Here is a 24,031-nt window from a genome sequence, read left to right as displayed (position 1 = left end):
AGCACATTTCATTTGAAGTGAAACATTCCTGAGCTACTGAGTTATTTGTCGCTGTGTTTAAATGTAAGTTACTTCCTTAAAGAGATAATTTCTTCCCTCCACCTGATCAAAACTGACAAGCAACAAACACAGCGGGACTCTGTGTGTTTACTGAAACCACTGGTCTTCTCCCAGTAACTATGATTCGACCATCCCAGTCCACGCTGGTCTTACTGCTGATCGGGGTGAGTTGATAAAAAGTATCACGGATGACTTTCCTTAAAGGTTTTGTGTTTATTAACTGAAAAATTTGATTATTATCGCTACTATTCTGCTATGGAAAGAGCTTTTATTCACCTCAAACACTTTTTTGTCTGTCAATCATTTTATTAACAGATTAATGATCAGATAGCAAAAGGTTCCTAAAAGTAATTTAAATAAATTAAACCAGGGGAAACTTGAGGAGTTCTGGATAGAGCAGATTGACAGACGAAAACTTTCTTTTTAATCTTAAATGCAAAATGTTTATATATTTATTTAAAATTCAGATATAATTCCTGCTATAAGTTGGTCACTCTGTCTGCTAAAGGCATTTTTTACAGTCTCTATACTTTATTTCACAATTAATCGATTACTAAATTAGTTGATGATTATTTCAATAATCGATAATCTGATTAGTTGTTTCAGCCCTTACTGGTTTTAATTATCTCTATATGCTGAATGAATATAGATCTGACAATAATCAACATCATCTAGCTGTCAAAGTTATTTCCCCGTTTGTTTAAAACTATGTGAAAAAACCTTCTTGGGAAAAAAACCTTAATGTCAGGATTTGTTTGTGGGTTGATGACCCAAAATACAGAAGATGATTAGGGCCACTGGAAAAAAAAAAGTTAACTGATTTTTTTATTTTATTTCAGTTTAATATGGGAAATATTATATAATAATATTATAATATTCTGACTTTAATCTCAAAATTCTGACTTTTTTCTCAGAATTCTGACAGCTAACCAAGATGTTAGCATCAAGCCATAGCCATGTCTGTTTTAGAGACTAGCTCTCTTGTTTTTATGACCTTCTGCTCCTCTATTAATGAGGGGACGCCTCAGGCACGTAAAAAGTTGACTAATTCCGTCATTTTCCACCAATGTGTCACTGGCCTTCTCAAACAACTCCCATCTTTGTCAGTGAAGCTGAGAGCTCCACATCTCTGACTTCATCGTGCCCATCTACATTAAGATCCACAATTCTGAGATTAACCTCAGAATTCTGAGAAAAACATCAGAATTCTGAGAAAAAAGTCAGAATTCTGACTTTTTTCCCCCATGTTAAACTGAAATAAAATTTAAAAATCAGTTAACTTTTTTTTTTTTTTTTTTTTTGGTGGCCCTAATCCTCTTCCGTACCAAAAGCAGAGGCAGAGGTGAATTTATGATTAATTTTATGAAAACTAACTGAAAAAATAAAGTCCAAACAAAAAGGCAACCAAGAATCCAAAATCCCAAAAAATGAAAACAAAGTCCAAAAAAACAAACAAGAAACCAGAAGTCCAAAATTCAAAACATGAAAAAATAAGTAGAAAACAAACCAGAAAACCATGGAGACATCAGGGAATCAAAACTCAAGGATGAAGGCTCGGAGAGACGAAGTTGGAGCATGTAAGACGAAATAGACGAGGACGCAGCAAAGAGGAAGAGAACAGAGAGAGCTTTTAGAGGAGACAGAGACAAAGGGGGGGCTAATGAGCAGATAGGAAACAGGCGAGCACAGAGGCAGAAACAAAACAGAAGCTAGGGAAAAAGGAGAACACAAGAGGGCAGCAGAGGGCAACAAATGAAAAACCTGGAAGACTGAAAACAAAAAAATAATAACTAAACCACTAAGACTAAAAAACATGGAGTAAAACTAACCACTAAAAAGAAAATAAAACAGAACCAAGACTCGGACAGTAACAGAGAAAAAACAAAAGAACACAATAAACAAAGAATTAAACCATAAAAAACTAAGAAACAAGAAGAAAAGCAAAACTGAATACTCAAAAGAAAAAAACATCAAAGAAAACAGAAACATAACAATTAATACAAATTATTGATAGTGATGCCCTTTTTAAATAAAATTACTTCTGTATGTGAGAACTATGACCTAAAAACACATCTAGAAAGATGGCTGACAGGGTTAAGGTGACAGCAACCGTTTTTTAACTGAAATTCACCAGATTTATCTTTCTAATCTTCACCGGTTTTTATAACAAAATAAAAAGGAAAAGCTCCTTTCTCCTCTCTACTTCATCAACCAATTCACCTGAGAGGTATTACAGACAATTAAAGCCCTTTGGGAAACTCCTCCAACTCCCATTGTCATTGTGACACAGCACACACAAGTGAACACTGCACACCATGAAATTGCATTTATGCCTCACCCGTGCAAGGGGGCAGCCCTCAATGGCGCCCCAAGGGAGCAGTGTGGCGGGACGGTACCATGAGCATAATTATGATTATTCATTCTTCCTTTTGTCTTATACAGAAATGATTTCTTTTGTATTAAAACATTTTTAGTTAGGAATTATTTTGTATCACTACTGTTGTAACATGAGTGTTAACCATTTCATTGTCGTTACTCTCAGTCTCTTTAGTTCATGATTCTGGTCTGTCAAATACTTGTCTTTTCCTTTACTCTCCTCCTCTGGCTCTCCACCTTCCGCTCACTGTCATCAAAGCTCGTTCCTTCAACTTGTCTCAAATCCTTTTTTTAAGCAGCATCAAACTAGTTGATAGGGCCAGATTATTGAAAACCTATGGTTAGCAGATGTCCAGCGTTCCTTTTCTGATCCTGGTTTTGATCTGCAACTTATTCGCCTTTGATTGGCCGCCCCTGGACCTCACAGATTTTTCAGAACATCAACGATATTTCTGCCCCTGACTGCCGCCTCTGGCCTAGTCCAATTTATAAGCCTGATTCTGCCTCCATGGTTCTGACCCTGTTTCTGTTCCCGGTTGAACAAGCTCTGTCTCTCCCCTGGAAAAGCAAAACTGAGAATCCTCTTCAGAGGAAGTGACAGCATTCCTCCGTCCACCTGTTTCATTTGAATGTCACTAAACCCGCTCTCTGAGTCATCTAAGCCCGCTTCAAGGCTTAGATGACTACCAGACTGTCTTCATTAATGTAACAGTTATTTTTTTTATTTCACAGATTCAGGCTGCTGTGTTGGTAAGAGCTCATTCTGGATTTAATCTGGTGAGGCACAAACGAGAGTGGATTATTCCTCCAAAAACTCTGAAGGAAAATGTTGACTATAGTCATCTGGAATATATTGCCAAGGTGAGCAGCTCTGAACCATCTCACTGAAAGACTTCTCCATGTTTCATGCGTCGTCTAATCAGAGTCTTCTTCTGTTTCAGATCCGATCTGACTATTCAGCTGCAGAAGGTGTGACTTACTCCTTAGAGGGAGTTGGAGCAAATAAGTTTCCTTTCCATGTGTTCGTGGTTGACCCTAATAATGGAAATGTTCGATTGACCAAAAAGCTAGACAGGGAGAGTATTGACACCTACTATGTAAGTTTCCAACTGTAAATCCAAACGCATAATTCTGTATATTCATATTCACGATTTAAACTTCTTCCGTCCGTGGAGGATCAGGAATCAGAAAGGTGGAATAACTCTTTTTTTTCCCACTTTTACCCAATGTATTCCAGCATCCAGCTGCCATGCACGTGGGCATTGTCAGTTTCACTATAGCTCTGGTGAATTTCAATGGTGAAGTCCTCTGGAAATCTTCAATAATTGTTGTTGATTGCAGATGTGTCTAGTAGTTCCCATTGATTTAGCTTGGAAAGCGGGGAGAATGGCGCTAGGCTTACCGCACCGTGACGTCACTGCTGGACGATGGCAGGAGGGAGGGGCTACTATGTTTGGGCAAAAATGGCTGCTCCCAGACTCAGTGATCGCAACGAAAATTCGTTTTTTTATTTTTTTACTGATAAACGCTAAATTCTTTAAATCAGAGCAAACGTATTAGTTTTAGGTATAAATAATGATGCACTGATTCTCCTTTAAATGTGAAACTTGTTCAACATCTATCTGGCTTCACCCAGATATCAAGCATTTATTCAATTCAACTCCATTCAATTCAGTTTATTTCTATAGCACCAATTTACATCATGTCATCTTAGGCACCTTCCAGTTCACCAGATAATTCAGTCAAATTGATTCAGAATGATAACGCAGCAGCTACATATCTCCTTTTTTGAAGAGAGTTCGATTCGGAGATCATCCATTTTGTTTTCCAACGAGCGGACGTTGGAGAGCAGGATTGAAATCTATTTTTAGCTGCAAATAAAACCATGCCTGGGCTTCCCAAATGCAATGAAACGGAGCTATAGCCTAAAAACACAGAATAAATCTTAGTATTTTAGACTTCAGAAAAGCTCTAGAGGATGCCAACGTCATCTGCTTAAACATGTGAACTGGAACTGATTATAACATTGATATTAAAGCAGTCAGAAGATGAAGTTTTTAGGCAGTATTTAAATGTCAATAGCGGCATGTAAGGTTCGGCCTTTACTCACTCATTGTCATTGTGGGTCAGCTTTAAAAAGATAAATATTCAGGAGCTGAATTTCCAAAGCTTTTTCCCCAAACAGGTCAGGAAACACTTCTGTCACCAGCTGAACGTATAAAGAGCTACGTAAAAAATGTTATTGAAACCTTTGCTCCATCTGTAGGGGGCGCCGTTTGTAAAGTCAAAAGGTCAAAAATTAGGAGCAATATTTATGGTTATTTAGCTGTTTTTTAAGAGAAAAATCTAGGGGAATATTTTTTTCAAACTAATTTTTTCACTATGTCATTCATTCATTTATAAATATCTTACTTTGTTAAAAATATAATTAGTTAAGAGCTCAATATTTAGTTTGCAAATTAAATATTTAGTTTGTTAAATAATTATTTAGCTCTAAATTAAATATTTATTTAACAAACTAAATATTCAGCTAGCTTGGTGCTAGCTAAATATTTAGCTAATATGCAAATTCACTTGCCAGGAAGCGGAAGTGGACTATCAAAGTAAAAGCGTGGTGTCATGATTTAATTAAAGATCTAAACCCCAAAATGCAGAGGACCAAACAGAGAGACCAGGGGAAGTTTAACAGGTTTATTAGAATCCAGTGCTGCTCAGAACACTGTCAAACCGGAACTGGGAGGTGAGGGGAAGACACTGCGGTTAGTTCAGGCTCAGTGGGAAGTTAGATTTTTAGGCTTGAATTGGAGGAATAGGTAGCAAACTCACTTCTCCAGGAAAAGGTGTCCATTATGGAATCCAGTCTGTGTGGGAAGATTCCAGTGATTGTCTTGTTTGGTGTTGGGCGGACTGGGTTTACTCAGACTGCGGTTATTCCTAGGAGAACGAAGAAGCCGACTGCCACTCAGATTTCCTGCGGTATATAAACTGGCTGCGGTGCAGATGAAACCTTTGCTCGGTGTGAAGCTCAAACGACCTCTTGGGGAAAGTGGATCCAAACTTCCTGTTTGGAACCCCAGCTTATGTAGAAGCTCAGTTGATCCTTCCAGGGAGAGAAGGACCGAACAAATCCAGTTTGCAGGATGACTTCCTGCCGAGAGGCAAAGACAAAAACAAAGTTAAGACTCAGGTTTACAAAAACTCATTTTGACTCAGAAAAAACTCAGCTTGGCTAGAGAATCCAAAACTGGCAAACCAAAGCTCAGGTTAGACTCTGCTAAACTAAGCATGGCTAGAGCACCCTGTTTAGGCAAACAGTCTGGCCTCAAGGGTAGTGGCAGTCAGCAGCTTGAGAACACTCCACAGGTAATGAGGCAATGAGCTGCAGGTGTGCATGGAGAACCAATGAGGACGAAGCACCACCTGGTGGAGGAGGAAACACAAAAACAGACCACACAAACTGGATTCCTGACACGTGGGAATATCTACACAACTCCTGCGGCTCAAGAAGAGAAACTGATCTCTGTTTAGTCACTTTGTCGTCAGCTGAATCCCAAACTACCCCCTAAGCACTAACCCTCAACTATCGAGTGTCACTCCCAATGAAGTCTCACTCACCGCTTCGGAAGGCGCATTGATTGAAGGCGGTGGTGGAGGGGTACTGATCGAGAATGGGACGGCCTCTTCCCTCTAGTGGAAAGGGCAAGCAGTCGTTGCTATGGCAACACAGTGACGCCCCATGTGCGTGGCTGTAGTAGCTCTGTGGTGCAGGTTTGAAAAAAATAACCCCCTTATTTTTCTACTAAAACAAAATAACCATAAATATTACTCCTAAGTTTTTACTGCTTAGCCTTAGAAATGGCGCCTCATATTTCTATGTGTCTTTGTGATTTTTATAATCTTTAAGGATGTTTTGGAATTGGCAAATGTATTTATATCCTTCCTGTTATTAATGTTTTGCAAACAGCACAAAAGATAACAACACTATTGTTTATTTTCAGCTTCAAGGTATTGCTACATTCAAAAATGGAAGCGAAGCAGAGAAAAGAATTGACCTGAAGCTTAAGGTGCAAGATGAGAATGACAACGCTCCAAAGTTTGACTTCTCTGTGGTGACAGCTTGGGTGGATGAGCACAGTCCTAAAGGTCAGTAGTGCAAAAAAAAAACATAAAACAATAAATATAATTGTTTTTTTAAAAGTTGATTAAACTAATGCTAGTGAGAATGTTTAATTTACTCAGTTCAAACAACAAGCACTCGACCATATCAGCATTTTTGTCTTTTGTTGTATTTCCTTTCACAGGGACGTCGGTTACAACAATCTTCGCCACCGATGCGGATGAACCAGAGACGCTCAATTCTAAGATCGCCTACTCCATCATCAACCAGATACCCCACAACTATTTCAGCATAACCAAGGAAGGGACCATCATTGTTAATAATTCTGCATTGGACAGAGAAGTATGTTCTCCAAAAACTGGTGTTTTACTTTTATTTTAAACATGATAGACCTTTATCAATGAATCTGTATTCATAGCAAAGAGCTCAAAGCGTACACTAAGCCCTTTACCTTCAAAAGGTTTGAGTTTATTAAAACTCCTGCAAACTCTTCACCTGATCTCCAAAGCTATAATATAAACTCTAGCAGCTCAGCTTTGAATTTAGACATTAATGCAATCAATAAATCAGCATCCCGCACTATTTTTTATGCAATGATTTTGCGGTTGGAATAATTAATTAATGAAATAAACTTTCCCTACATTTTTTTTTTGGCTAGTGATAAATACTATTTTTTTTTTTCAGGAAGAAGACACGTACATTCTTACAGTGACTGCTGCGGATCTGGATGGTGCAGAAGGGGGACACACTGCAACAGGCACTGTCACTGTCTACCTCGATGATGTAAATGACCATCCTCCAACTTTGGAAAAAACAGAAGTAGGTGTTACATGCGAATTGAATCAGCAGAATAATCTCTGCAGATGTCAACATTCTTTGGACCAGTTAGCAATGTTGACCTTACTGCTGCTGAACGTCCATGTTTGCTCCTCTAACCCGAAGGCCTTATTAGGTGTTAGCAATCTATATAATATACTTGTAAGTATTATTACTACGGCTACTTCTATCCATAAATAAAGCTTCTGCTCACTGAGCTCTGTGACGCATCTTCAATATATGGAAGCCTGTTTCTGCCACATGAAAGTAGAAATTACAACATAGAAAGACATAATTATGGGATAACTTTTACTTTCAAACTTTGTATCATACTTATGACTTTGAAAGTCAAAGTTATGACTTTGTATCTCATAATTATACGGAAGAGGATTAGGGTCAGTGGAAAAAAAAAAGTTAACTGATTTTATTTCAGTTTAACATGGGAAAAAAGTCAGAATTCTGACTTTTTTCTCAGAATTCTGACTTTTTTCTTAGAATTCTGACTTTAATCTCAGAATTCTGAATTTAATCTCTGAATTTTGACAATAAAAAACTGAAACAACTGAAATAAAATTTAAAAATCAGTTAACTTTTTTTTTTTTTCAGTGGCCCAAATCCTCTTCCGTATAATTATGACTTTGTATCTCATAATTATTACTTTGTAAGTCATAATTATCACTGAAAGTTGAAGTTATGACTTGGAATCTCATAATTATGACTTTCTATTTGGCATTTTTTTATTTTATTTTTGTGGCGTAATAGGCTTTCATATCAATAACCTTTGCTTAGTAGAAATTTAAGTTTACGTATTTCATGTACTACTACAACTTATATATAATACCTCTTATATATAAGTAAAATAATTGAATAATGATGATGAGGATCAACAGTTTCTGCCACATGAAAGTAGAAAAATGCCAAATAGAAAGTCATAATTATGAAATACAAAGTCATAATTTTGACTACGTTTGTGTAAATCTAGACATAAAGATTTGTTTTTTATGGTCAAATTAGTCATGAATGTCAAATAAATCAGTTTGGAACATTTGGTCCAAATTTGGCACAATTGTGACCTTTAAGATGGAAAACGGATAGTTTCAAAATGCTTATGAGATCTGAAAATTTACACAGTTGTTCTTAGCAACATGAAGAACGGGTGCAGTACGTGGGAAAGGTCAGCTTTAAATCATACAAAATATATAACATAATAAATATTGTATGCTTTGTATTTCGGGGGAAACAGGAGGGTTTTTTAGACATGTTGGCATAGTTGGACAAACCTACAGAGTCGAACACATATTTCCAGAAACTAGAAGGGCTTAGCTTTCAACTGAAATATATCACAAGCATGTGAGATGTAGAATATTATTTTACTGGCCAATGGCATTTTTTGGTACGCATACTTTTGTGCACAAGCTATAAAAATGTGGGTTTGAAGATGTCAGTAGATCAGAAACCCTGAGCTGGGAACATATTTAAGTTAAAGAAATGATGATGAACAAATGTTTTAACTGATCAAATGTTACCACAATAAACCATCATGTTGTTTTGTGTGTTTTTTTGCAGTTTGAGTTAAATATTAAGGAGAACATCTTTGGTGTTGAGGTGATGAGGTTCAAAACACAGGACATGGACCTTAAGGGTACAGAAAACTGGGAAGCTGTTTTTGAAATTGTCAAAGGAGACGAGGGTGGATATTTCAGCTTTAAAACTGATCCCGAAACCAATGAGGGCATCTTAATGCTTGAAAAGGTAATGTTCCATCATTTTCCCCTCAGGATGTACAGCTAAACTCCAATAGTACATAATTCTGGCAAATGTATGTTAGAAAACAAAAAAATACAGGAAAAATGCTAAACTAAAGAATGGTAAGAGAATTGAAAAAAGTGGCAATTATGTCCTCCAGCAGCCTAGGCCTATATCAGCATTATCTAGAGAGAAATAGCAGGTTAAACCAGGCCACTCTATGTTTTATCAACAATGAAAGGTTTATGTCTGGTCTTATAGGTGGACCGGTTGTCCGCATCACTGACTGTTAATGAAGGTTTGTTACACAGGAGAGGAACCTGACTAAAAAAAATCTACCTGTGCTCCTTTTTTTTAATTCTAGAAACCTCTAGTGAACCTGTAGTCTGAAAGGAAAGTGCTCTGCACTCTAAAAAGAAAATGCTACTCCAACTTTAATTCTTTCAATTAGTTACAAGTAATTGAATCAAGTTGATTAAACTCAATTTATTATGTTTATGAGTTGAAACTTAATTAAATTAAGTCGGGCAATTCTTAGTTATTCTGATTAGCCACTGTCAGTTGCATTTTTTGAAATAACTCTAAATATAATTTCTATTTTCCCATGAAGCTAATGTAGTAAGTAATGTGCTTCAGTGACGTGATTATCTCTGCATGCAGCTGAATCCTACTGAAGCGCATTGCATTCAACGAAGGAAAAATCTTATTTATATATTCCGTCAAGTTATTGTAGGGTGGGCTTTTTCGCCTAAGAATCCTAAGTACTTAAGCTATCTGCGCAACGCTAACAAACTCAAACTAATTCCATCCACATTGATGAAACTCAGTATTTCCCAGTGTCCCATTTCAAAAAGAAAATAAAAGCATATTGAATCCGACAACCCACCCATTGTTCACGTTTCATGTACATCTTATCAACATTATGGGATACTGATTTCATAATTATTTGGTGAATGCAATACGCTTCCGAAACCGCTTCCATTTTGGTAATACTCCGCATGCCAAAGCTTGTTTTTGAACCTGTACTTTGTTTTCTGGTGTCATTTCCAGCCTTTGGACTATGAATCCATTAAAAACTTGGACCTGGGACTAGAAGTACGCAACAAGGCTCCACTGTTTGATGGATCTGGCTCCAATGCTGAAGCTGGTATTAGCGCAGGGGCTGGTGGTGCTGCAGGAAATGGTGCAAGCGGAGCCAGTGGAGCCAGCGGGGCCAGTGGTGCCAGTGGTGCAAGCGGTGCCAGCGGAGCCAGTGGAGCCAGTGGAGCCAGTGGAGCCAGTGGTGCAAGTGGAGCCAGTGGGGCCAGTGGAGCCAGTGGTGATGGCAGTACCACCGGATCTGGAGGATCCAGTGGAACAACATTTAAAGGCTATTCAATCAAAATCAATGTGATGGACGAGCCAGAAGGACCTAATTTTGATTCAGCTGCTAAAGCTATTCCACTCACACGGGCCCACTACTTGGACGGTTCTAATATCATTGGCCGTTATCCTGCAATAGATGAAGTCACAGGAGAGCCAGTGAATAATGTCACGTCAGTATAAACGCAAACCTAAACCTTGTAAAAATGAAAATACTTCTCCTGTCATGAGTCATCTAAATATATTTTTCTACGATGCGTAGATATCTAAAAGGCTCTGACCCTCGCGGATGGTTTAGTATTGACCCCAAAACAGCTGAGATCAAACTGATCAAGAATCCTTACAGGGAGTATTCTTCACTGGTCAATGGGACATATTTGGCTGAAATACTCTGCATCACAGAAGGTAAAGTTTTATTATTTGTGGTTATTGTATTGTTATTATGAATATATTAAATAATTAGAACTGCAAGTTATAGTTTATCAATAGGTCATTCAAATTGACGGGAAAAATAATTAATGATTATTAGTTGATTGATTACAACTGTAATTTGTTTACTCAACATTGTTCTTAGCCTTTTACATAAAATGTTGGACTCCCTGACCAGCTGTTAACATCCAGTTGCCCTAACCAATTTAGTAATTCAGACTATGGCTATCACCAAATCAACAAACTATGGATGCTAGAGGGTGTACTTAAACAAATGGCTTTCAAGAATCTGGCAGTTAGTCACTGGGATTGCCAGAAATATACAGTGCTCCTCTCAAGTGCAGAAACTCCTCGTACGTGGGGCTGTTTGAAGGATAAAAGACCAAGCCACCATATTAAAAATAACATTCTGTTTTTGCTTTTCCATGACAGATATGCCCGCTAAAACATCTACTGGTACCATAGCCATCCAGGTGGACAGCGGCGACTGCCCCACCCTGCCAAGGAAATCCCTGTCTATGTGCACATCAAAGAACTTTGTCATTGTTAATGCTGATGTTGAAAATGCATTATATAGTAGCCCACCTTTTGATTTTACCATCGACCCAAGTGAGACAAAAGGAAGTTGGCAAGTGGAATGGTACAATGGTAAGACAATACATTGACATATATCTTATGTGAGGAAAAAGTGGAAATGTGTCCAAGACTGCTGAAAATATTTGAAATCAGACAAGATAATATCCTAAGGAAGGTTTATGGAAATTACAGAGAGCTGACAGGCTGTGGTTTCATTCTAGGGCTTTTAACCATAAACTTTTATGACCTGCATCCAGTAGGTCATGAGGCAGAGTCACACTGTTGTGTGACTTCCATCCAGCCAGATGGTCATTTCACACTGTCTTATGACCTGCATCCTGCCAGATAATCATTGCAGGGTTTTCTGTTTAAGACCCGCCCTATTATTATTAATAAAAGGCTTTGCTGTGAAGGGATCAGTGTGGAAAGGTGCTTGGATATGAGCATTAGCCTTTCTCATTCCTGCAGAAAAAAGCTCTGTTTGAAAATCCTTTTGTGCTTCAGATAAATTTTTGTCCTATATGAAATATGAAAAATGAACTCACAATATTTTGAATCTAACAATATATAAACAATCAGTACTGTAAATAAACAGTCAGCAGTGCAAATCAATATTCCAGTCAATGTAAATAGTTCAAGATGCATTTAAACAGTTGTTACTATAGTAACAACACCAATATTTAATAACAATGTTAGAGTTTATAAATGTCGACCATTGTTTTATCTGACAGATACTGCAGCTATTGTGAAGCCGAAGGAGAACCTTCCGCCTGGTGTCTACGAGGTGACGCTGATGGTGAAAGACCAGCATGGACAGACTTGCCTAGATCCACAGAAAATCTACATCATTATCTGTCAGACTAGGAAAGTCGATGCAAATCCGGTTAGCAAATTAGGAAATGCAGGATTAGGCGTTCTTCTTCTGGGATTGATGCTTCTGATATGTGAGTATGACTGGGTTCTTATTTTTTTGCAGGATAATGTAAATACACAGCTTAAAGCTCCCATTTTCTTGTTAAGTAGTTTGGGTCCCTGGAAATCCAGGTTTTATTACAAGGAATTAGTCATGATTTTTTATGTTTTCCACATGAGTTTAGCAGAATGCCTCCCGATCTATAACCTCAAAACAAACCAGTAGGGCTGCTCCAGCTTCATAGGGATTAGATTAGATTAGATGCAGTTTAGTTCTAACCAGAAGTGCAATAGCAGCAAGTGCAGGATATACAATGCTATTACTATAAAAAGAATAAATAAAACTTGGAGTGAAGCTTTCTGTATTAAAGTGCAGTGGAAGGTAATTGCATATTACAGTTAAAGTACGGTAATGCAGATATATATGTAAACAATCGGTACTGTAAATAAACAGTTGAAGTGCCAACCAATATTCCAGTCCAAGATGCATTTAAACAGTTGTTACTATAGTAACAGTCAGCATTGTGGCCGGTGTGAGGAGGGAGAGGAGAGTCTATAAGGCTCGGGCACAGCGCGTTGCATCCTGGGTACGCCGCCATATTAGTAGCTAGTTGCTACCGTTGCTACGGTAAACAAAGACCTAAAACAGCATAGAGACAGAGCAGAAAGACGAGTAAACAGCGATGTTAAAAGCGAAGAAAGGATGCGGAATATACCGAGACACACTGCAGAGGGAAGCCAGGGACCGTTATCTGCAAAAGATGGGCTTCATAAACGGACTTGATCCCTACGAAGTAGAAAGCAAGGAGTGGTGCGTTGGGGAAGAATTTCTACCGCCGTTTGCGAGGGAGGACGTATTTTCGTATCTAGTGTGTGGCGTCAGTGCCTACACACATGAAAAGTTTCGCTGCTACAAGTCGCTAGAGGCTTACAAACAGCTGACAGATGGAAAAGTTCATGACATGGAAGTTATCAAGCCGAATGAGAACACAGTCATCAGAGCCAAGGTAAGCTACCGTCTCAACATGGTGTGGTGTTTGTTGTGGTGATAAGACTAGGTGCTGGCACTAACGTAAAACATCAAAAATGTATCTAAATAAATCTTGTGCTGACTGTACGTGTCCAGGGATAATGTAGTTACATTCTGATGATATATGACTGTCCTAGCATGGTACTACCACGCAGGGGCGGAGATAGATGAATAAAAACAGTATGTTCTGTAACTTACCAGAATGAAAATGCCGGGAACACACTCTCATGGACACTGGGATTGAGTTGAAAGTTATATTTGGCCGTCTTACAGCAGCGACCCATGCTAGCCGGCGACTCTTTGTTATGGAGGACATTTGTTTTCCATTGAGACGCCTCCAGGTTGGAAAACGGTAAAAAGACAATCCATTTGGGATTTTTTTCCCCGTCCAGTCACAGCTTGCGTTACTACACCCTACGACACAGCAACGGGCGACCATAACGACAGCAGAGGTAAAATGAAACGGCAAAAAACTAAGCAAACTACTAGCAGAAGAAAGCTAGTCCTTACAGGCGCGAAGTCAAAGTGTAAACAGTGGGCTGACCAGCTATCAATATGTCTGCCGCGCAACGTGTGACGTCATGTGCCCGAGCCTTATTAATATGTGAGCGGAGTGGGATCAGTGAGGATCAGAGTTCAATAAAGAGACAGCTCTGGGAGAAAAACTGCTCTTTAGGAAATAAACTTCTTAAATTCTTTTTTTATCCCAGAAGGCCTCTGGAAAAGTTGACCCAGAAAAACCATTTGCTAAAAGCAGGTGTTGTTCTGTGATTAAAGTATCTCTGACAGCATGAAAAAAAAATTAAATGTTGCTAGAGTTACCAAATACGGCCAAAGATAAACACTATTATGGATGAAAACATTTCATTAGCATTTAAAGGAGAACTCCGGTCAGCAAGGAATAATAATAATTCATTATTTATACATAAAAACGAATATTTTCGCAGTTATTTGATGAATTTAGGGTTAATCAGTAAAAAAATAGAATTATGAATTTCATTGCGATCACTTTAGTCTGGGAGCGGCCATTTTTCCCGTGACGTCACTAACCAGTAGGTGGCAGTAGTGTTCTTTGACAAACATGGATGCCTCCAGTAAAGCACATTCACATGAAAATAACTCTGAATTAAAAACACTGATCATTTATTGAACAGGATGGAATCATTTCACATTTAAAGAACTTTCAGAAGTTTGGATTCTGAATCTGACCGAACTTTTCCTTTAAATATCTTTAACATGTCCTAGATTCCGATGCTTATTGAACTCCTTTACTTTTGCCATTTCTCTTCTAATCTGTCTGCTCATCTTGGCAGGATTCTGGGGAGAGGGACATATGATTTATATTTAAAGTATTGTTTTGCTTTTGGTTGACGTACATATTTTTGTTTCAGTGGGTACATGCCTGTTGCATCACTGCACCTGTTCAGGCCCATTATTTACTGAGTTAAATGATTCCACAAGCTCACAACTCATTTGCCAAAACTATGAGCACCCAGCACCAGCGCCCAATATGGTGAGACAAACAGTTTCTAGTTGCACTTGCCAGAAAATATGTAAAAACAGATTTTGCTCTAACATTAGTATTGTTGGCCTTTCATAGGACATGCCTTGGAAAATCTGGTCAAACATGAAAGCTGCCAGGATTCCATTTCAAAAAATGGGAGCAGGGTCTTATACGGATTCCCAGCAATCAGGTTCCTTCATAAAGGCGGGCGTGCACCCGGCTGACCACAGAGCAGAGCTGTGGGAAATAAACCAGTGGGATGGCAGTACCTTCTACTCTGAGTGTGAAAGCAGAGCGGCCCGAGAGGACATTGTTACTGAGGACCTACGTTTGTCAAGATACCAAAACATCTACCTCAACCAGGTAAAATTTCAAATTATTAAGCCTCCATAGTAAAAAACATGTAAAAGAAGGAAAATATTTATGCAGTCCTTCTTTACCTTCTTTACCAAAAAAGTATTTTCACAGTATTATTGTCATGATGGGTATCTGGATGCTAGCCCATATGCAGAACACAACCAGGAGGCAGGGAAAAAGTTCAAAGATTTAAAGGAATAGTACACCCAAAACATGATTAGCCTTCACAGGGCCGGTTCTAGCCCTTTGGTTGCCCTAGGCGAGATTGAGTTTTGCGCCCCCCCCCCCGCACACTTTTGCCGTGCTAAATACGAATACTGTTTTCAGCATCTGTTTAGTGCTTCATTGAGTTCAGTGAGTGGATTTGCTATAAGTATTAATAGTTTTAGAAATTGTGCTATAAGAATCAAGGTTGTGTTTAAGCATTCAGAAAAAACTGTAACTTAGCATGGAGTGATGCATAGACAAATACCAGAATAGGTTTCAGTACCTCTTATTTTAAATAATTTATTACACACTCAAAGTTAGGACTGTGCAAAAACACTTTTAACCATCTGTAAGGACACTTAGGTAAAGTATAACTAAAAAACTGGATTGAATCATTGAATGAATTTATTTCAGACAATTAACAAATTTAACACACATTAAACCAATATTAAATAAATCAATTTCAGAAATTACCAAATAACAATAAAAAATAATACATTTAAGAAATTCTTCAACCAAGGACTACATAAAAAAGTAATTGATAAACATTAAATTAAATTTTCTTTTCCAGTTCAATTAAATCATTTGAACATAAATAGAAATGAGATAAACAAAATTTTCCTCTAAATAAAATATATCAGGTATATTTACCCTGATTTCTGACATTGATTAGTGATTAAAGAAAGGATTAACCCTCTACAAACAAAAGTGCTTTTATGAATACCATTACAAAATTAAAAGTTTGAAGTTGTTGTTTTTTTTTTGTTCACATATTCTATGATGAACAGCCATAACTTCATATATTTTGATGATTATTTGTACATCCCTTTTGAACACTCAATGCAGATAATCACTACAAAATATTTTATTTATATTAGTATCTTCTACCCATTCTCAAGCTAATAATATAGCACATAATTCTGAGAAAAAAATGTCAACATTAGGGATGGGGATCGTTAATATTTATTGATATCGATACCTTTATCGATACTCCTTATCGATCCGAGTCTTTATCGATACCACTATCGATACTTTTCTGTTATTTGGTGGAAAGACGATGCACCAAAATTTATTAACAGAACTGGTATTGCTTCTATTGCTTAACAAGTGAGCATAACAAAAACGTTTCTAGCCTTCAATAAACATGGCTAATGTAATAGGCCACTTGGAAATGACATAAAACTAACTAGAATATATTTTCACAATTGTTGGTTAATGTATTGTCTACTGTCACTTTTCATCATGTTTTTAGTGATTACGAAAATATTTAACAAATAAATAATTGTATTTTAAATTAAATGTAATTTTTAATAAATGTTGGCATCAGTAGTTTAATTATATATAGAGCAATATACAACTGTATTACTCATGTTTTTCGCCAAAAACAAAATTTCCCGTTTTCTTTACGTTACACTTGAACGCATCATGATAACCTAATTGTCATTTTACTGAGCCAATCTGAACACATCATCACGCAGCACGTCTGAAACTTTATTTACTTTTCAAGCTAACTAGCTTGTATGCTTCCGATTACAAGACGGATTTCACAATTAATATTTTTAACTGACCGGACAAGCTACAAAGTCTGTGTGCGCTTACCAGTGGTACTCTGAGTGGATGATTAAGACGGCCCGACTGCGGCAGCAGCTGGAGGAGGAGAGGGGAGTCTTTTCCGTTCAGCCATCCTCGAGTCGCGAGCAAAGTTAAGTGTCAGAATTCACTTGTTTTACTTTTAATATCTGTTTGCTTACAATTTCATTCCAAAATATTGGTGGACATGCTGCAGTGATTGACGTCACGACTTCCGGGTTGGAGGGCGCTTGAAAAGAGATCAGAATCTTTTCCGATTTTCTCTTAAATGTGAAAAAATAAATAAAAAAACGGTGGTATATTTATTTGTTCATATTTTGCTATTTATATATACGTAAGCTTAAGTCAAACTGACGGACGCTTCATAACCGGTTTAATTCGCTTTTTTTTCTAATTCTATGATTAATGGGAAGTAAGCCTAAGGGCGACGCTAAGTATAGAGGGCGCCCCCAACACATTTGTCGCCCTAGGCAATTGCCTAGCTCGCCTATAGCAATCGCCGGCCCTGAGCCTTCATTTTCTACTCACCCCCATGCTGAACAACACTCTGGAGTACTTTTTTGATATCTCAAATGCATCTGGAGATCTGGGAGGCTGCTTGCTGTCTGCTGACATTCAAATAATGGAGGTCTATGGCGCCCGAGACAGAAAGGTCCATAAAAGTCCACAAAAAACGTGTCAATATTCCTCCATACTGCTCGTCCAATGTATTCCAAGTGTCCTGAGTGGGTAGCATCCAGAATTTACTCGAAACGAAGTCATTTAGAATGTTTTTAGAGCATAAACAGTAGTGTATAGGATTTCCTAAAAGCGCATTCACGAGTCTACGGAAACCGCGGCAGACCAAACCAGATGAAAGTGCGCATTCAGCTCGGCAAAGAACTCATGCTCTTCCTCAACACTGAAGTCCTCAGAAATTTTTCTTTCGTTGTTTCTTTATTTGCACAGGTAAACAGCACATTTCTTCTTCTACGCTTGCATTATCGGCAGAGCAGACGCTGAATGCGCACTTTCATCTGGGCACAGTTTGCGCACAGTTCAGCCCAAACTATAAGTTGTAAATACAATTGAAGTATATAAACGGCTAGGATGAAAATGTTCATTGACAGAAATGTTTACATTTATTTATTATATAGATTTTTACAACATTGGAAAATAGAGTGAATGTTTGTTTGACCTCCTGCACACCATATTAAAATACACAAACAAAAAAATCTATTTTCATACATTTTTGAAAAAGGTCCAGGGAGCCGCAAGGGGGGGGGGGGGGGGGGGATGGGGGCGCTAAAGAGCCGCATGTAGCGGCAGTTCTGACCCCCTCCAGGGTTTGGAGAGGTGAACATAGCTGCCTCTCTCTATGTGTTTAATATTCTCAGAACAATGTTTATAATTCAAGAAAATTTTGTAATTATGGAATTTCAAGTTGATGATTTTCTTTGTTTCATGCAAATATTAAAATAACTGATGATTTCTTATTTTACCAACAGAAAACCAGGGGAAATGAGCTCCTTGGGGGAGAACAGGACGGCCCGCATGCGTATGACTATGAAGGCGCGGGTTCCGTTGCTGGCTCTGTGGGCTGCTGCAGTTTTCTGGAATCAGACAACGATCTGCAGTTCTTGGATGATCTTGGGATCAAATTTAAAACACTTGCTGAAATATGTGGAGCCAAAAAAACTCAAACTGAGATAACGCGATTGGATACTCCCCTATCTAAAGATTCTTCAGGCAGAATTCAAATGTCAGAGGCAGATTTGTTGACAAGCCAAGCGATGTCCTCTTCATCCAAAGTGCAGCAGACTGTAGCCAGTGAGATAACAGAGCATAGTGAGATAAGGGAGAGCAAGGCCACAGTGAGGGAAGAGATGCACTCAGTGCAAGCAGGGATGGAACATCAGAACAGGATGCTAGTTTTAAAGCAACAGCAGCCTGTCTACCCTACAGCCATACCTGTGATTCAGCCCGTGCACTATGTTGTTCAGCAGCCTCCTCAGAATGTCATGTTTATGGTTACCGGCACTAACATTGGTTCATCCCAGGCAGTTACTGTTCAAGGTCAGACAGTGATGCACAGAGCACAAACCCAGAGCCCAGAGATGGTGCTGATGGACAGCATGGGGACCAATGAAAACCTGGTCTTTACTTCCCAGAATATGTTTATTAAAGGCATGCTCCCTGCAGGATCCGTGAATGGGAACCAGGTTAGCCTAGCTCAGGGTGATACTGGACTAAACCAGCTCTCAGGGTCTCAGGCAATCCTGAAGGTTGAGGCGTCAAAGTGCAAAAAGGATGGAAGAGGTGTCTTCCAAAGGTCCGAAGTCTTTGGGGTTCAAAAAGTTATCAGCGATGGCGCATCCAGTGGCTCTGAATGCAGCACCTCTTCCTGCAGGCTTACAAAGCAAATCCAGTTCAACTAAGCAGCTAACTCTAATGAGGGAAACAGACAGGTGAAAAAGGCCGTTAATGTTTGAGGCCTTTCTGAGCAGCAGGTAGTCTTACTCATTGTGAACAGGGATAAAGGTGTTTTTGCACTGGTTCTGATTGCTTGGGCTGTGGATAATAATTGCAGGCTTGAAGTTGTGAATGGGTATATGTATGTCTATATGTGCATCATCTGATTCATTTATTTCCTCACTTACTGGTTTTTGTGTAGTATGGACTCTTAAGTTAAATGGGAACCAGGAAGATCTTTGGTGTTAAGGACCGTAGTAAGGTGAAGGGTGATGGTTAAAAACGTTACACCTCTTTGTTCCTCCCTCAAACAATAGCACAAAATTACAGTATATACTTTCTTGGTTATAGATAACGTTTGCATTTGGTAGTTTTACAATTTTACATGGTTGTCTGAAATAAAGTCATTAATTCATTCATTCACTCATTCATTCTTTTTTATGACAACAAAAAGAAACATTTCCATTCTAATCGGATGGATAGGAATAGAGGAGAAATAAGAGAACAATATTTAAAGAAGGTCTTTTTGTTTCCATCTGGGTCTTTATACAAAAGTAAAGATGGCGGCACAGCAGTGCTTGGAACATTTTGACAAGAAAATGCTTTTGGAGCGTTCCAAGAACGTGGAGCGTTCCAAGTTCTCCCGATCTCATTTTGCTTCAGTCACTTTGAAAGCAGCTTAGGATCCTTAGGAAAGTTAAAAAAGGAGGCGCCATCTTTATGGTGGCTGAAACAAAAAGCTGGAACAGAACGTGAAGGAAAAACTGTGTCTAAATCCATGAAAACTTCGGCAGCTGTTCATAAGTAGACCGCTGTTCCAGCTTCTCCTGCAAACTTCTCTCCTGTTTTCTCTCTCAGTCACTGAGTGGTGCTGCAGCTCTCTGAATGCCAGAGGTTTTTTTGATAAAACCTATTTCATGCGGGGGTCCTCTGAATTTCATTGATCATTGATATTAATGTTTTGGTCTACAAAAAAATACTAGAAACTTTCAAAATTGTGTCATCAACACTTTAATGTAACATTTAGTATTCTAAAAATTATCCTTAAAGCTTTCCAGAATATCTTTCTCTGTTTCATTTGATGAGTCAAAGGGGTAATTGGTCTCAAAGTTATCATTTTGGTTCATCTAGAAGAAAAATAAATCAAATATACACAATAAAGTAAATAAACATCTAATTCAGTGTAATTATTGGTTCCTTCAGCGATCAGCATCCGGTCCTTATCGGATGACCTGAAATCGGGTGCTAACCTTCAGAGTTCTTTGATATAAAAAAAAAAAAAAAAATTATATATATATATATATATATATATATATATAGAGAGAGAGAGAGAGAGAGAGAGAGATTTATTGGCTGCCACCCCAGCAGTAGATCCCTGTCCTGTGATAATGCCCCACCTGAAGTCATGTTATTATACTTTTATCTCCTTTTAAGTGAGATCACATGATATATTCCTAATATGAAATGTTTCACATGAAACACGTACTGTACAAACTATTTCTCACCAAACTGTGATAACTGCGATTAAATAAAGAATAAACAACCGCCATATGTTGCCACCCTTCAAAAATTCCTGCCCCCCTCTCACCACCCCATAAATATTTTCCTAGATCCGCCCCTACTTAAAAATATAAGTAATTAAAAAATAAAGTTGAAGATTATAAAGGACAGAAAAATAAATAAGGTAAATATTACAAAGGCAAATAAATAAAGAAGCTAATTAAGAGTTATATACATTTATGTCTCACTTTTTTGTTATTTCTGTATTTATTTTTAAATATGGCAGAGTTGGTCCTTCATATGGAAGACTTTATATATATATAAATAGCGTCCCGATCCGCACTCCAGCCCAGTAGGTGGCGGTAATTCGCATCAATAAGTCGCCTGCCAGCCGCCATTAAAAGAAGAAGAAGAGGAGGAGCAACAACAAGAAGCGTGTCTGGTATTGTGTTTCTATCTTTGTGCCTCTCTGGTGTTTTTCCTCAGGTTGGGTTCTGGGTCTCATTCAGGAAGCAGCGTTAGCCTGACATGCTAGCTGCATGTCGCTACCCGATCCGTACCGGTAGCACGATCCGTACCATCAGCTCTTTTTTTTTTTTTTTTTTTTTTTTTTTTCCAATGAACTTTATTTAAATGAAATTAGTATACAACAAACAGCATAAAGAACAATACAACATTCAAACAATACAACCAGGGGTGATTAGATGAGAACATGCAAAGACGTACATATCGAGATTGTCCTTTGAGCTTTTTGATTTGTAGAGTCTGTTATTGATTTGACATATAGAGCCATATCTTTAATGAAAAAAGAAAAACAAGGTGTCCTATTAGCAAACTTGCATTTATGAATATAATATTTAGCAGAGAGTATTAGTAAGTTTATTATAAAGAAATGATTAGCAACCTTTCTATGAAATCTATAGAAACAAAATAAAACATTTTCCCAGCATAAAGAAAAATTGTTTAAGATATGGTCAATAATAAACCTGCTAAATTCAGACCAAAACCTTTGAATAACAGGGCAGAGCCAAAAAAGATGTGTCACAGTTTCTGGATGGCCCTCACAGAAAGTGCAATTAGTGTTTATGTCGCGTTTATATTTTAACATATAATGTTTAGCAGGGTAAATTTTATGGAGAATTTTAAATGACACTTCCTTCACCTTGTTAATAATTAAATATTTATGAGGGATCATCCAAACAGTTTTCCAGTGAATATCTGGGATATAACGGCTCCAATAAAATGTTATGGCTGGACGAGAAACAAGTTCTTGGAACAATCTTCGTATTCTCTCATTGCTTTTCCTAAACTCGATTGAAAAACAGCTTTTTCCCACAGATGATTCGGTTAGAGCAGGGATAAAAGGTGGAACAGACAGAGAATAATTTGTGTTTTTAAACAACATTAAGGTGCCCAAAGGTACAGCATTAACCACCATGGAGAATTCCTGGATACTAACTGGAAAATTATATATCGAGCAGAATTCATTGTAATTGATTAATCGTCCTTCTTTATTAATCAGCTGAGCCACCAGTAAAATTCCTTTTTGAACCCAGGTTTCAAGATAGAGTGACCTGTTTTTAAATAGAATATATCTGTTGTTCCAGATGAGGTATTTGTGAGGTGAGAAGTTATGTTTATAAATGAGTGTCCATGCTAAGAACACCTGCTTATGGAAAGATGAGAGTTTTACAGGGAGTTTCTCAACATTGTAATTACAATGTAGAATAAAGTTGAAGCCACCAAAGCATGAGAAAATGTGTTGTGGTATAATGTTCCAGATAGAGGTTGGATTCTTAAGGAAGTGTTTAGCCCATTTAATTTTAAATGTGTTATTTAGGGTAGAGAAATCCAGAAAGTTAAGTCCACCTGATTCATAATTATTCATAATAACACTTTTTTTGATATAGTGAGTACGATTTTTCCATATAAAATTAAGAAGCATACGATCAATATCTTTACAGATTTTATTGTCTAAATGTAAGGCGAGAGCAGCATAAGTCAGTCGGGATAATCCTTCAGCTTTAGAAATCAAAATTCTTCCTCTAAGAGATAAATCCCTCTGAAGCCACTGGTTCAGTTTATTTTTGGTTTTCTGTATAATTGGTATTAAATTAGAGGAGCATCTTAACTTCTGGTCTTTAGAGATTAAGATTCCTAAATAAGAAACTTCTTGTTTAACAGGAATATTGCAAATATCATTAGCATGACAATCCTTAATCGGTAGCAATTCACATTTTTTTAAATTTAAAAATAATCCAGAGGCTTTGGAAAAAGTATTAATCACCTCTAAGGCCAGAGGGATCTGGTTTGCATTCCTTAAAAATAGTGTTGTATCATCTGCCAGCTGGCTGATTATGAGTACTTTGTTAGGTAAGCTGATTCCTTGTACGGCACTATTGGAGATATGAGTTGTAAGGATTTGAGAGCAAAGTAAGAATAAATAAGGTGAGACGGGACATCCTTGACGAATGCCACGTTTTAGGTCAAATCTTGGGGTGGTGCCGTTTGGCAATTTAATGACACTATTGGAGTTGGAGTATAATGTTCTGAATGCATTACAAAAAAAGGGGCCAAAACCAAATTTTATTAAAGATTGAAAAATGAATTGATGTTCTATTGTGTCAAAGGCCTTATAGAAATCAAGGAAAAGAATAAAACTTTCATCAGGCACTAGATATGAATAATCAAGTAAGTCTAGAACAAGTCTAATATTGTTAGAGATGTGTCTGTTCCTCATAAAGCCTGATTGTGTCTCATCAATAACTGTGTCCAAAACCTCTTTAAGTCTGTAAGCAAGTATTGAAGCCATAATTTTATAATCATTATTGAGTAGACTTATAGGTCTCCAATTATCAATAAGTAGAGGGTCTTTGTTTGGTTTTGGAATGAGTGTTATTAGGCCTTGAGTCAGGGTAGGAGGGAGAGTGTTGTTCTCTATACTTTCTAGAAATACCTGTAAGAGAAATGGAGCTATATGCTTAGAGAATGATTGATA

The 24,031-nt window shown here is 37.7% G+C and overlaps 1 protein-coding gene across 1 annotated transcript; it reads left to right on the top strand.

Moving 5' to 3' along the window:
• On the top strand, positions 1 to 19,956 carry LOC119799068 (desmoglein-2-like). Its single transcript, XM_038308764.1, has 14 exons — positions 1 to 224; positions 3,169 to 3,297; positions 3,378 to 3,533; positions 6,435 to 6,579; positions 6,738 to 6,895; positions 7,238 to 7,372; positions 8,936 to 9,121; positions 10,166 to 10,650; positions 10,740 to 10,882; positions 11,339 to 11,554; positions 12,214 to 12,426; positions 14,816 to 14,937; positions 15,025 to 15,291; positions 18,570 to 19,956. The coding sequence occupies exons 1-14, from the start codon at positions 180 to 182 to the stop codon at positions 19,497 to 19,499; spliced, it is 3,330 nt and encodes a 1,109-aa protein (XP_038164692.1). The 5' UTR covers positions 1 to 179; the 3' UTR covers positions 19,500 to 19,956.
• The last annotated feature ends 4,075 nt before the right edge of the window (positions 19,957 to 24,031 follow it).

The sequence above is a fragment of the Cyprinodon tularosa genome, unplaced genomic scaffold (genome assembly GCF_016077235.1).
Source record: "Cyprinodon tularosa strain WSP-4 unplaced genomic scaffold, ASM1607723v1 ctg648, whole genome shotgun sequence".
NCBI lineage: Eukaryota > Metazoa > Chordata > Actinopteri > Cyprinodontiformes > Cyprinodontidae > Cyprinodon > Cyprinodon tularosa.
The sequence above is the reverse complement of the archived record's forward strand: the minus strand, read 5'-3'. Positions and strand labels throughout refer to the sequence as shown.

Bases quoted from the DNA above. Each gene is read 5' to 3' on its own strand.
- LOC119799068 (XM_038308764.1), top strand. From the start codon at position 180: ATGATTCGACCATCCCAGTCCACGCTGGTCTTACTGCTGATCGGG. The intron at 10,651-10,739 runs GTCAGTATAAAC...TACGATGCGTAG, and splicing joins GAGCCAGTGAATAATGTCAC to ATATCTAAAAGGCTCTGACC. The intron at 15,292-18,569 runs GTAAAATTTCAA...TTTTACCAACAG, and splicing joins AAAACATCTACCTCAACCAG to AAAACCAGGGGAAATGAGCT.